We start from the raw sequence: 13,981 nt of genomic DNA on the forward strand, positions 1-13,981 counted from the left end.
CCTCACTGGGTCTGCCAGCTACCACCTTGCTGCTAGTCCTCTCTGCCTGTCTCCACCCCTCCTACCGGACTGGATGGATGTGTCTTCTTTAACTCCTTGGTTGTTGGACTTCCATACAGTTCGATTTTCCATCAGTTCTGCTTGATTTTTGTTTTTAAATTGTTGCCTCCTTTTGGTTGTGCGAGGAGGCACAGTGTGTCTACCTATGTCTCCATCTTGGTGGGAAGTCCTAGTAAACAGTTGTTATGTTGCTTCTTGATTAGTGTGAGGTAAACAATTTGGAGGACTGAGGCATATATGTGTGTAATTTAAAAAGTGGTCTTTGAATGTATAGAATGGGTTATGGTCACTTTTGTGTTCTCTTCTGAAATGCAAATTTGAATCTTTAGTTATAGGTGAGGCTTGAAAGGTAAATAGGGTTTTTGGGGGTGACTTAATATATAAAATAATACCAATTAATAGAATTATTTGTCACTATCAGGCTACAAATTGACAGGAATCTCACCTTGATCTGGAGGCTCTTTGCCCTGTTGAAAAGTAAACTTGCAGATTATGTACATGAGCTTAATTATTGTGTTACTCTTTCAGGATAAGCTGAAACAAAAAAAGTCCCGAATGGTAATTAGGTGTTGACCAAATCATTATCATTATTATTTTTTAAGATTTTACTTTATTTATTTATTTTCAGAGAGAGGAGAGGGAAGGGAGAAAGAGTGGAAGATAAACTTCAGTGCACGAGAGAAACATCCATACACTGCCTTTCTCATGCAACTCAGGCATGTGCCTTGACTGGGAATCTAACCAGCAACCGACATTGTCCTGTCGGTGTGCAGGACAATGCCCATACCACTGATCCACACCAGTTAGGGCTTGACCAAATTATTTACTGTGTTTTTAAGTGCATTTTAAAAGGGATTTTGAGAGATTTGCTCAAAACAAAAAAATGTGAATGTATAGGTTCTTACTGGAAAATGAGGGTTAGCATGTGTATGCTTTCCTTTTGGAATTTACTTTTTCTTTGCCTAGGCTGTTAGGAAGCCAAGAGCTTTCAAAGCTGTTACTATTAAAACTGAGAAACGTGACAGCACTTGTCTGGGTTGACTAATTTTATTTTATTTTTCCAGTTTTGAGATACAGTTGACATACAGCACAGGATAAATGTAAGCATAATGATTTGCCTTTGCACAGTGATATTGTGAAGTTATTGCCATAGTAAGCTTAGTTACCATCATCTGATACAAATACAGAAAGGGAAAGAGATTTTTTTCCTTATGATGAGAACTCTTAGAATTTACTTTCTTAACAATTTTCAGGTACCACCATAGTGTTAACTGCAATCATTGTACATTATAGCTCCAATTTTTACTTATAACTGGAAGTTTGTATATCTTTTGACCACTGTCATCCAGTTCCTCTTCCCTGTCTCCCACCTATGGTAACACAAATCTGAACTCTTTTTCTTTGAGTTTTAAGAGTTCACATTAGTGAGATCAGAGAGTATGTCTTTCTGTCTTGACTTGTTTCACTTGGCAAAATGTCCTCATGGTCATCCATATTGTTGCAAATGTGAGATTTACTTCTATTTCTTTGTATGGTTGAATAATATTCTGTTATATATATATGTATGTATCTCACATTTTTTATCCATTCATCTGTCAGCGACTGCTTAGTTTATTTCTGTGTCTTTGCTATTGCAGATAATGCTGTTATTTAAGTATGGGGGTACAGATATCTCTTTGACATAGTATTTTTGTTATCTTCAGCTATATTCAGAAAAGTGGACTTCAGTGGAATAAGGGTTGACTTATTTTAAAAACACGTTTGGATATTTTTTCAGTACTTACATAATTTTTTAACAGTCATTTATCAAACTTAGTTATAGACCTATCTTTCATCTGAGCTTATGTTATGTTCTGGATAGGAGACAATTTGACATTATAGTCTGCAAGGGGCTAGAAGCCAAATATTTAATATTGCTGATCAAGAGTAGTTCTCACTGCTTTGGAAACCAAACCAGAAGTTGATGGAAATGATATATCTATGATAGCTGAGCCTAGCCATTTTACCTTATCATAGAGGAGAGTAGCAGGTATATCTACATGTAGGTGTAGCCGATAGTAATCCAAGAAAGTGGTTTTGGATCTGAAGGGCTTGAACAAATACCAAATGTAGTCCCCAGAGTCCCACACCATGGAACATGAGCAGAAGTAGTTTGGCCCTGGAAAATTTTTAGACCAGGTATTATTAGTAACCTGAAGACTGTTCAGTAATTTCAGAGTACTCCAGAGATTCTCTGATTTTGAGCCTGGATGAACTAGCTGCAGAATGTATTTGTATTAACTGAACTATTTGGATTTGAGGTATAGTATTGACTAGTTGTAGGGAATATGTGCTGAAGATAGTGCTTTTTTCTTAACATTTTATTTTGAAAAACTTCAAGCTCTTAAAAAAGTAGTACCCTGAACCTGACCAGCTTTAACAATTACCAGTTTATGATTAATGAATTTACTAATCTTATTTCACCTAAACCATACTACTTTCCATCTCACATTAAGGCAAATCCACAGTGTGATACAGTTGCTATTTCAGTATGTATCATTCAAATATAAGGACTTTAAGCTTAATATATTGTTGATATCAAACAATCCAGGCAGCATTCAAGTTAATCTTACACATGCATTTAAATTTTTTTTTTGCTATTTGTTGGAATTAAAGTAAAAATAGTCTACATACTGCTATTGGATGATGTTTCTTAAATCTCTCAATCTCTAGACTTCCTGTTTTTCTTTTACAATTTAAAGAAAGTGGGTTTATCCTATGAATTGTTCCAAACCAACTAGATTTTGCTGATTGCATCATTGTGGTGTCATTTAACTTCTGTTTCTATATTTCCCATATTTGGATCTAGAGGCTTGATTTAATTGAGATTTATTTTTGCTGGTAGGAAGAGGCAAGACTGCTTTGTAAGTAGGATATATTCTCTTGAGAAGGCTCATACTGTCTTCTTGTTTTTGTGAAGTTAGCAGCCATTGGTGTGCAGTGTGTAGATAGATGAATGGTTCTTAACGAGGGGTGATTTGCTGCTGTCCACCCCAGGGACATTGTTAATGTCTGGAGACAGTTTTGGTTGTCACAACTAGAGAGGAGGGCTGCAGTAGGCATCTAGTGGGAAGAGGCCAGGGATGCTGCTTAATGTCCTAACAGTACATAGGATAGCTCCTACAACAAAGAATTATCAAGCCAAAATGTTGGGTCAAAATTAATTTAAGGTTGCATAATGGTGACATTCTATCAACCTTGCTTTTTTTATATATATTAATAGAGTACTTGGGAAGAGAGAAACTTGAGCCCATCTAATATTTTATTATTAATTTAGTGGCAAAGTTTATAAAGGCAAGATAAATGCCTAAGTCTTTCTCTTTAGTTATAAGCTTTAAAAAGCGAGTTGGTAATAAATGTCCCTCTGAAATGATGTTCAGTGAGTCAGTCTCCCTCCTTCAAGGCCTTTCTCCCTCTCTCTGTCTTTTCTTCTGTATTATTATAAACTCAATGGCCAAAACATATCAATGTTTCAGTTCCTTGCAGTTATTGTCATTATTGCTCATATTGGCTAGTAGGAACCTCATCAAATTGGTTCCTGAGTCTGTTGACCTTAGTTGTCTCTGTTAATTTTTTAAATTATATTTTATTGATTATGCTATTATAGTTGTCTTGAGTTTTCCCCCTTTTCTCTCTCTCTACCCAGCATCTCCCACTCCTTTAGGCAATGTTCATGTCCACCATTGTTCATGTCCATGGGTCATGCATATAAGTTCTTTGGCTACTCCATTTCCTATACTGTACTTTACATCCCCATGGCTACTCTGCAATTACCTGTTTGTACTTCTTAATCCCCTAACCTCTTCATCCATTTCCCTCACCCCCCGCCTCCCATCTGGCAATCATCACGAAGTTCTCTTTATCCATGTTTCTATCTCTGTTCTTCTTGTTTGCTTAGTTTGTTTTTTAGATTCCGTTGTTGATAAATATATTTTCTGCCATTTTATTGTTAATAGTTGTAATCTTTTTCTTAAAGAAATCCCTGTAACAGTTCATATAATAATGGTTTGCTGATAAGGAACTCCATTAGCTTTTTCTTGTCTGGGAAGCTCTTTACCTGCCCTTCCACTGTAAATGAGCACTTTGCTGGGTAGAGCAGTCTTTGGCTGTAGGTCCTTGCTCTTCATGACTTTGGACATTTCTTGCCAATCCTTTCTAGCCTGCAAAGTTTCTTTTGAGAAATCAGCTGATAAGTCTTATTGGAACTCCCCTGTAGGTAACTAACTTTTTTTCTCTTGCTACTTTAAGATTCTCTCTGTCTTTAACCTTCAGCATTTTAATTATGATGTGTCTTGGAGTGGGCCTCTTTGCATCCATCATAATTGTGGGACTCTCTGTGCTTCCTGGACCTCCATGCCTATTTCCTTCACCAAATTAGGGAAGTTTTCTTTCACCATTTTTCCACATAGATTTCCAATTTCTTGCTCTTTCTCTTCTTGTGGCATCACTGTGATGTGAATGTTGGCACACTTGAAGTTGTTCCAGAGGCTGCTTATACTGTCATTATTGTTTTGGATTCTTTCTTCTCGTTGTTCTGGTTCATTGTTTTTTGCTTGCTTGTATTCAAATCATTGATTTGATTCTTGGCATCATGTCCTATACTGTTGTTTCCTTGTAAATTGTTCTTTATTTCAATTAGTGTATCCTTCATTTCTGACTGGATCTTTTTTATGCTATTGAGGTACTCACTAAGTTCCTTGAGCAAGTGTTTTGAACTCTGCATCTGATAGATTGCTTATCTCCATTGTTTAGTTCTTTTTGTGGAGTTTTGATCTGTTCTTTCATTTGGGCCATGTTTCTTTGTTTTGTCATTTTGGCAGCCTCCCTGTGTTTGTTTCTATGTGTTAGATAGAACTGCTTTGACTCCGTGTCTTGGTAGTGTCGCCTAATATAGTAGGTGTCCTGTAGGGTTCAGTGGCACAGCCTTCCCTACCACCCAAGCTGGGTACTCAAGGTTCATCCTTCATGTGGGCTGAGTATATCCTCCTCTTGTTGTTGAGACTAGGTTGCTGTTGGCAGGTCAATCGGAGGGATTTATCCAGGCCAGTCAGCTGCAAAGAGTGGCTCTGATCACAGACTACCAACCTCCACCCTCTGTAGAGGATTGGCTGTGTAGGGGCAGAGTGGTGGAGCTCCAACATGATCTGTAGCTGTCCACTGGGTGCACATGGTCTGGGGTTTCCTCGGTGGTGCAGGCCAAGGTCAGCCCCTACTGGTGTTCTGCCCAGGGGCACCCTGCATGAGCTGTAGAGCATCCTGAGATGGCTGCTACTTGTGCTGGGCTTGGAGATTGCCTGGCAACGCCAAATTGTGAATCTAGGAAGGCTGCTGCTAGTGTCAGGCCTGGGGCCACTTAAGGGGTTTGGGGGCTGGGGGTTGGGGGCTCACTGAGGCCAGCTGTTGCTTGTTTGATAGGATTTAGGAAGTTGTGAAGCATGAACCAAGACCAGCCATTCATATGGAAAAGTCATGGTTAACAGTTTGGATGGGCCTGTAAGCTGGGTGGGGCAGAGTCTCTGGGGATCTAGGTAGGTCATCCAGTGTTAGCCAGATCAGTGGAGCCTCAGATACAGCACCAGCCTGCTGGATCTGTGTGAGTAGGGTTTAGAAAAGGGACAAGGGCATTTCCTTATCTTGATGTGAGACCCTTTAGTTTCTCCCTGTATACCACTGGTGCTTTTCAAGGTGCTACCCTGGTGCTGAAGCTCAGAGGGTGTTTGCCTGTGTAGGTGAGTCCTTGTGTGGGTTCTTAAGAGGAACTGTTTGGGGCTCCAACAGTTTCTTCCATCAAAACAATCCCCACTGGTTTTTACAGCCAGAAGTTGTGGGAACTTTTCTTCCTGGCCTTGGAACCTTGGGCTAGGGGGCCTGATATATCCCTCCCAAACTTTTATCCACCACACGTGTATGAGGGACCAACCCCTTCAGCATTTGCATCCCTCCTACCAGTCTGGATGGATGTGGTTTCTTTAATTCTGTAGTTGTCAGACTTTCATTTAACTCAATTTGTGCTGGTTCTGAGTGATGGTTGTTCTGTATTTTAGTTGTAATTTTGATGTGGTTGTGTGAAAAGGTGAGCCATCTTGATGGAAGTCTCATACCCTTGGTAGTAGTTTTTTTATGTCTAATATGAGAAGATGTTTCCAAACCTAGACTTGGAATCAGCAATTTCTTCAAGAATCTCTGGCTCCTTTCAGTGGAGATGGTATATCAAGAACCTAATTTGGGCACTGTAATAAGACAATGATTTTTCAGAATTTTTTTCAAACCATTTTATTGGCCATAATTAGATGAAGGCCTTGATTATCATTGGAAGGCACTTCTTCAAATGGTAAAGTTTTAATGGTTAAATCATGTCATGGTCACATAGGAAGATGTATATACTTTTGTTTCTTGTGGTAGTGATGCATTTTGTGGTTGAAATATATTCTTAAAGGTCTTGGATAACTGAAAATGTCTAAAATTCATCACTGGCCCTGAAAAGAATGCACAGGTACTATGTGAACCAGCTGCAGTGCTGTTTGGCTCTATCAGCTCATGTGGCATATTAGCTTTGCTGTTATGATTCTTTATGGATATTTTAAAGTGTGTAGACTTTGCATTTCAAGTTTTTCACATAAGACTTAGTATTTCAGTATATTAGTATTTGAGATTTACATAATTCAAATGTACAAAAAATGGGTCTATATTATATACAGCTAGAAATGGCCTTAATTAATTCATGTTACATATTAAAAAGAAGGGCTGAACCACAGCTGTGTTTCTGTAAGGCAGCATTTCCCTAAGTGTGTTGGGTTGGAAGGGTTCTGTGGTCAAATGAGTTTGGAAAAACACTCCAAATACTAGGTCTTCCAGTAAATAAGCATATTGCATTTATAGGCCCTGAATGAAGAAAGTATTGTTTAACCCAGCATTTCTTTTTTATTTAATATAATGTAAAATCACTTTTGGAAACATTGGTACTGGTTAAGCTCATTCTTTTGTTGCTTGCTACTAACCTGCAGGTTCCATAAGAGATCTTAATTACTGAGAAATGTATTTAAATTGAGTGCACCCTGGCACAGACCCAGTTCTGAGTTGTTCATTATGTGACTTTGTCGAGTCATCAGTTTAATGTTGCAACTCATCCCTTTTAGGAAATATGAAACCTTAACATTGCCAAATCTGGAGTTTACACTAGTAAGAAATACATGATAAGGTTTTTATTTGTTTATTATAATTAAGGATGAAACCTTTTATATATAAAAATGCATATAAACATCTTTTATAATTCATTCATATGGTAATTAGACCCTGTTGATAATTGTGTCTTGCCATTTCCATTCAGTGTTTACGGTTGAAATTGATAAAACTGCTTAAAAACTGTAATATCTTTGACCTACTGGTTTCTTTGTAGTATACAGCTAGAATTTTGTTAGAAATCACCTAGCATTTATCTAGCATAGATCAAATTCCAAAATTACTTAATACCCTTTTTCTGTATATTTATCTTCAGTTTAGTTAAAATTGTCAGTTAAGAAATTAGGGCATTACAGAATAGTCTTTTGTCTAGATAAAGTTTGTTAGTTTCCTGCATATAAATTGATAAAATGTTTTTGATAAAAGCTGAATTCTGATCTGCATAAATTGATTAAAGGTGATACTCCCTTATTCAAGGAAAATGCATTTCTGAATATGCAATATTAACAAAAATGTTAAAAATAGTTTTTTTAGTTTATAGTATGATTGCTGTATTGTGAATTAGTTGAGATCCTTTGATCTTTACTTTTTGTTTTTTTTTCTTAGTACGTTTTAAGAAGTATGTTAATTGAAATAAAATTCAGTTTAGTTTTTGACAACTTCAGGTTTAATATACAAAAAAACTCTCTCAGGATGGTATATTTAAAGAGGCCATTAGAATTCATGATCTTTAGTAGTCAACTTAGAATAATTTAGTATCCAAAGTAGATTGAGAGTAGCAGTCATAGTTGTTGATACTTTCTTCTCAAAGTTGGTGTAGTAGTGAGCAGGTCTTGTACTTTACAGTGTTGTTGTTTATGTTCAGCACCTCAGCCCACTCTGAAACCCCTGCCTATAGCTCCTTGCCCACCCTACTGTGTACTGCTTGCCCCTGTCCCCCCGCCCCACCCCTTCCAACAAGTAGATAAGCATTGAATTTAAATAGAATATGTAAGTATACCTGTTTGAAGGTCTGGATCTAATTAGGTATGCTATTAATTATTGGGCATTTGCATGTTCTAAAAACAGTGGGAAAGGGCATGTTATTTTATTGGTTTCATGAGTTGTTTTAGGACCTTTGATAATACACTGTATATATTAAAAAAAGATTGAAGTTTTGTGGTCAATCTTGTAGGATAAGAAAGTTGACAGCTTTAGAAGTATAGTGGTTGAGTCCATGTTTTTATTGATATTTTTATAGTTTAAAGAAGTCATTTTTTGTGACAAACCAATTTGCCCCACCATTAGAATGTGGGCTTTTTGGGGGGGGAATAGCTGTCTAATTTGGATCATAGAGTGACCCAAGAATCCAGGGACCCTTCTGTTTTAGAATAAAAGGAGGTACTATTAATAATTATTCATAGATAACAGGTATTAACTAATACTGCTGTTAAACACAATAAAATGTGTGGTCTCCCTAGTCCTAGGGAATAGCAGGTCTTTGAGTAGATATACTTCAGTAAATTATGGATATGTTTCATTAAATTAATGGCCCATAAAGTTCAGTTGAATTGTGTCAGTGCTAATACTGAGAGCCATTCTTTATGGTTCTTGGGTTGTTGGACTAAAGCATTGACTATTTTATATTTTACCAAGTGGGGTTTTCTAAATTATTAGTTCTTTTAGTTACTGTCAGCTCTATTAAATCTAATGTCCAGTTAGTAGTAGTGTTTTTTTTTTCTTCCAGGATTGAATGTATTTATAGTTAACTCATTTATCATGTTTATCACTTACTCAATTCTTTGTGTTCAATTACACACCAATTTTTTTTGAGGCCTACAGCTTTACTTGACATTTTCCAAATTTTAAAAATGTATTGGATTTCATTTATGCCCTACATATAATATCTGTTAATAATATATTTTCTAGGAAAAAATAATTTGTCTTAATAAAGGAAGATAGGCTATCAAGAACAGCATTTCAGGGGTCTTAAGTATAAAGACTTTTTATGAGTAAATATACATTTTCTATTGAGACAAAGAACAGATTGGGGACAGTACGTTATTAGTAAGATAGAGTTCTCTTAGTTTTTATATATAATGTATATCAATAAGTATTACTTCAGAGTCAGTTCTAAACTTTTATTGTAATATTTTTATCTATATTAGAGAAATTTGAAAAGATAGGAGAACTATGGAGATAATGGTATATACTAGAATGTTATGTGCATCTGAAATTTGTTCATTGGTCCTGGAAGAGGAGGTATGTGTATATTTCAGGAGGGGGGGTGTTGAGTACTGGAGAAGTTTATACATCACTGTAGTTTCTGAACCTCAAGGGGGGAAAATGTCATTTAAAAATTGTTCAGATTATTATCAAAGGTAAGAAAATATGAAGTGCTGTTTTTCAGATATTGACAAGTATTGATTAATAACAAAAATTTAGCACCACAAAATTAGAAGGTATTCATTTTAAGATAACATAAGGCTAGCATAAATTTAATAAGGTTTATACATTTAAGCTTGTGAACATAATGCAAATTGATCATAGCTAATTTTGTTTGGGAAATGTAAAAAAATTTCAGAAATTTCATACTTTTGGCTTTAACTAACATAGCTATTATTTATTACTGTTATTTCTTATGTATAACACCTTTTTGTAGAATAAAATGGTAATGTTTTAGAGCCTAATGATTTCTGTGTTAGTCATTCCTGATACCATGCAGGGAGAACTCAGAGTTTGGTATGAATCTGAGAATGTGTTTCCCATACCACCTCAGGGTATAACTCCACCAGGGACTGCTCCAGCTGTCACTTCAGTAAGCAACATGAACAACACAGTTGCAACTCCTGCCAGTTATAACATGAAGAATGACCCCAGGGGACTCAATGTGTACAAACAGGAGAAGCAGAAGGTTTGTTTTAGGGAGTTAACAGACATAGGAGTCTACTAGTGTTACTGGTTATGTTAATGTAGTTATCTACCACATGGGTGGTATTGTGAGTATGTTATGTGAAGTAAATAGAATTGAAATTTTCAGTTATGTTTAAAATTACAGAACCACAATTCACTTAAAAATCACGCACACAGACTATTTACTGTCCTAAAACAAAACAAAACAAAACAAATTTAACACTTAAAATCTCAATAGTGGGCAGGACAAATGTAAGTTTGAACATTATTATGAAATTGCTGTAATTTTTCCTGTCACTGAAATTTTGTGAGCATATTCTAAAAAGGGAGTTAGGAGCATATCTAAGTATCCAAATAGACTAGCAGACATAGGGTTCCTGTAGCAGCTGGCACACATTGCTTTCCAGGGAAGTGTGTGTGTGTGTATGATAAGTGAGATTACTATTTTATATTTTATTATCAAATACAAATAATAGTAACCCCTCTTTAACTGTCATTGTTAGTTATTTACAATGCCCCAGGGTAGGAGAATTTGTGGTATAAAGCCTAAAGATCTTAGGTTATATTTGAATTTATTAATGTCTTCGTTTGTGTGTGTGTGTGTATGTGTCGACTTTTAGGTGATATAATGGTTGCTGTATGATTCCCTTTTCCATTTCTTGCTTACTGAAAACTTCAGGAACCCCACAGTGTGAACAATTTTCTTATACTTTGATTTGCCTTTACAGAGACAATGTATACTAAGGCTTAAAAAAACCTGATGCTTTATGTAAATGTCTAGTTAGCTATTGATGATCCTAGAGTAACAGAATAAATTGGTTGTTTAGAGTGAAAATAAATCTTCAGTAATTTTATTATTCAAATACTATCAATATGTTTTCCCAGGATAAGGCCTTAATTATGCCTCCAAACAATTTCATGCCATAGCTCTTGGCTTTAACCTTTATATATTTATACCCCTTACTCATAATAATCACAAGAGTGTAGTCCCATATTTATATCCTTTTGCTTCTCTTTCTTAAGACTTCATTGCAAAAATCTACTTTGCCTTGTATTTTACCTTTCCCTAGTTCCAATTGCTTGCTCTGTCTTTGTCTAATTACCCCCAATAAGAATTAGTTAGAATATTGGAATTAAAATTCTGAAGGATATTAAAAAAGAATACAGAAGTAAATTCAACTCAGATGGAGAGGGATTACTGTAGGTGGACTAGTTAATATAAGACAGTAGAGTAAGTGCAGCATAGGGTATATTTTCTTTATTAATATCATGGCCTTGACCTTATGGTTTATCTAAATTCATCAGTTTCCAAAGACTTGCAGCATGTTGTTGAATCCCTTTAGTTTCCTTTTTTCATGGTTCTCAGAACAACCAGTCTCCACTTTCTGGACCAGTCTGTAGCAACTGTCAAGGAACAAGCTGTTTTCCTGGAGCCAAACCTCACTAATGGAGCTCCTGAATGGAAGTTTATACTTAAAAGTCACGGCAGCCTTAGTGTTTCTCATCAGGCCCTTCAGATTGTTACTAAATGAATGACTTACTCCCTCCACTTCCCTTAACCCCCAACCAAGTTAGGGATATATGATTATAATTTAAATATGCATAAATAAATTAGATTTCTTTGCATCTTCTATGTATGTTGACTGGTTTGTAGGGGGCCTAAAAAGTACATGATATAATTACACTACATGTAACTTGTTTCATGACTTAATTTGGCTCACTTTTGAAATATGTTTAAGCTTCACTTTATCTTTTTGCATTCCTAGTCTTGTGTTTATGCTCCACAAATTGGTTAAAACATTTCCTTTCCTTTTGGTTATAAAAGTGATATAAACACATTAAGGAAAATGTCAATAAAAAAGAAAAATCTAATTCTGCCACTGTAAGAAGATATTCATTGACATGTTAAATCCCAGAGTGGAAATCTACCCATCAAATGTCTAACAGGAATGAAATGCTTTAAGTAATTGTAGTAAGGCATGGAATACAATATCTAATGGCATATTGTGTTATTTAAAATGAAAATAAAAAGATATGCATATAATTGAAGAAAGATTAAAATGTACATGTATGTGTGGAGTTTACAAAATGGGCTTATGAAAAAAATATTGGAAGATAACAAATAATAGTTGTGTTGGATTGATGAAATAATGGGAGATGAATTCCTCATAATTCTAAATTTTCTGGAATTTCAAGAATTTATTTAAAAATAAAAATCCAATTGTGAAGAGTTTGATAATTCCTCATTTTATTTTTTTCTCTCTACTTGTTGGCCTCACCTATTTCCTTCTAATTTTTTAGTCAACTTTTTGGTGTGAGCATGATATTTTTTTTCCCCAATTCTTAACCAAAACCTAAAGATTCCTCAGTTGCCGTATTGTTGACTATTGCCTTCTTTTTTACAGAGGAAGGCAACATGGCACCCTCATTTTCAGAAGTTGGACTTGTTCTAGGTTGGAATTTGAACACACTTGAAAAATCATTTTGAAATATAGTTACTATTAAGTATTAAGGGAAAGAATATTGGTGGAAAGCAAAATGTATCAGGAACTGATTTTTAATAATGGAGATGGGATGGATTGCAGATAGGGAAGGATAGGGTAAAGAATAAGAGAGCAAGAGAAAAAACTCAGATAAGAAAATTAAAGTAGCCATTTTTTAAAGATTTTATTTATTTTTAGAGAGAGGAAGGGAGAAATCGAGAGAGAGATCAACGTGTGGTTGTCTCTCATGGGTCCCCTACTAGGGACCTGGCCCGAAACCCATGCATGTGTCCTGACTGGGAATTGAATCAGTGACCCTTTGGTTCTCAGGCTGGCACTCAGTCCACTGAGCCATTCCAGCCAGGGCTGAAGTAGCCTTCTTAAAACCTTTCACAACTCTGAAGCTTCTAAAGAAAATTAGAAAAATCCAGGTCAAATACTATAAAGTGTTGTACATTAGAATCTCATAACATTAATTTTTAGATGGATTTAGGCATAATAGTAAAATTACCTCCCTTTCATAAGAAAATACTGACTTTGAACAAACAATTTATTTACTCTTAATATAAATTCAGGAGGTAGGATGGTGTGATCGGTATATAATTGGTTTAAAATGTCATCAATGAGTACTGTGAAATGCCATAAAGTTGATTTGGAAGTATTTGTGTTAGAAGTTTATATCTGAATAAAGCAATTTATATCTTTTTATCTAAAATTAAATTTTTAGCAAGTAAAAATTTAATTAAAAAGATGAGTTGTTGCACTAATACTGTTACGTTGTATGTGATGGGATAAATGATGTCAGGACTGAAGGATGTGGAGGCACTTTAGATCAGAGGCTCAGAAGTACTTAAGTGTACTGCCTTAGGTATTTATCTTATGCCTTTGCCACTAGTGTTAAACGGGTGAATGTTGGTGAGAATTAAGATTTTGGGGGCTCATAGATTTAAAACTGGGTACTTTGACTCCATATTGAATTTCATAAATCAAACGGTAATTTGAAGGAATCATTTATGTTTGAGTTTGAGATCATGGAAATAACTCCCTTCCATTCCCTTCTCTCTCTCTTTTTTTTTTTTTTTTTTTTTTTTTTTTTGGTTTATGTTCATTATTTCCCTTTCAAGGTTTATATCCTTTAGTTATTTTTTTCCCCATTAATAGAAGTTAGGTTTTCTTTTAAATGTTTTTCTTAGATAGTCTAATTTTATTGGAATGATTACAATAATATCCCCCCTACCCTCCCAGAACCTCATCTGAATTGCAGAATCAGAGCACTGAAAATCACCTTCGTATTTGGATTTTGGTTGTCGTCAGTTATTCAGCATACT

At 35.4% G+C, this 13,981-nt stretch overlaps 1 protein-coding gene and 1 long non-coding RNA gene across 3 annotated transcripts in view; both read left to right on the forward strand.

Moving 5' to 3' along the window:
• VAPA (VAMP associated protein A) overlaps nucleotides 1-13,981 on the forward strand; it is a 47,778-nt gene that overhangs the window by 29,149 nt on the left and 4,648 nt on the right. Inside the window, exon 5 of one of the 2 annotated variants that reach the window (XM_028525022.2) lies at nucleotides 10,037-10,171. The exons of the other annotated variant lie outside the window; for it this stretch is intronic. Coding sequence (XP_028380823.1) covers nucleotides 10,037-10,171 — 135 coding nt within the window. The remainder of the gene's footprint in view (nucleotides 1-10,036; nucleotides 10,172-13,981) is intronic. 2 annotated transcript variants of the gene reach the window in all.
• LOC118496728 lies at nucleotides 10,212-12,781 on the forward strand. Its single transcript, XR_004899285.1, has 2 exons — nucleotides 10,212-12,087; nucleotides 12,118-12,781. It is a non-coding gene; the product is annotated as an uncharacterized LOC118496728 (long non-coding RNA).

This window comes from Phyllostomus discolor, chromosome 9, assembly GCF_004126475.2.
Source record: "Phyllostomus discolor isolate MPI-MPIP mPhyDis1 chromosome 9, mPhyDis1.pri.v3, whole genome shotgun sequence".
Lineage (NCBI taxonomy): Eukaryota > Metazoa > Chordata > Mammalia > Chiroptera > Phyllostomidae > Phyllostomus > Phyllostomus discolor.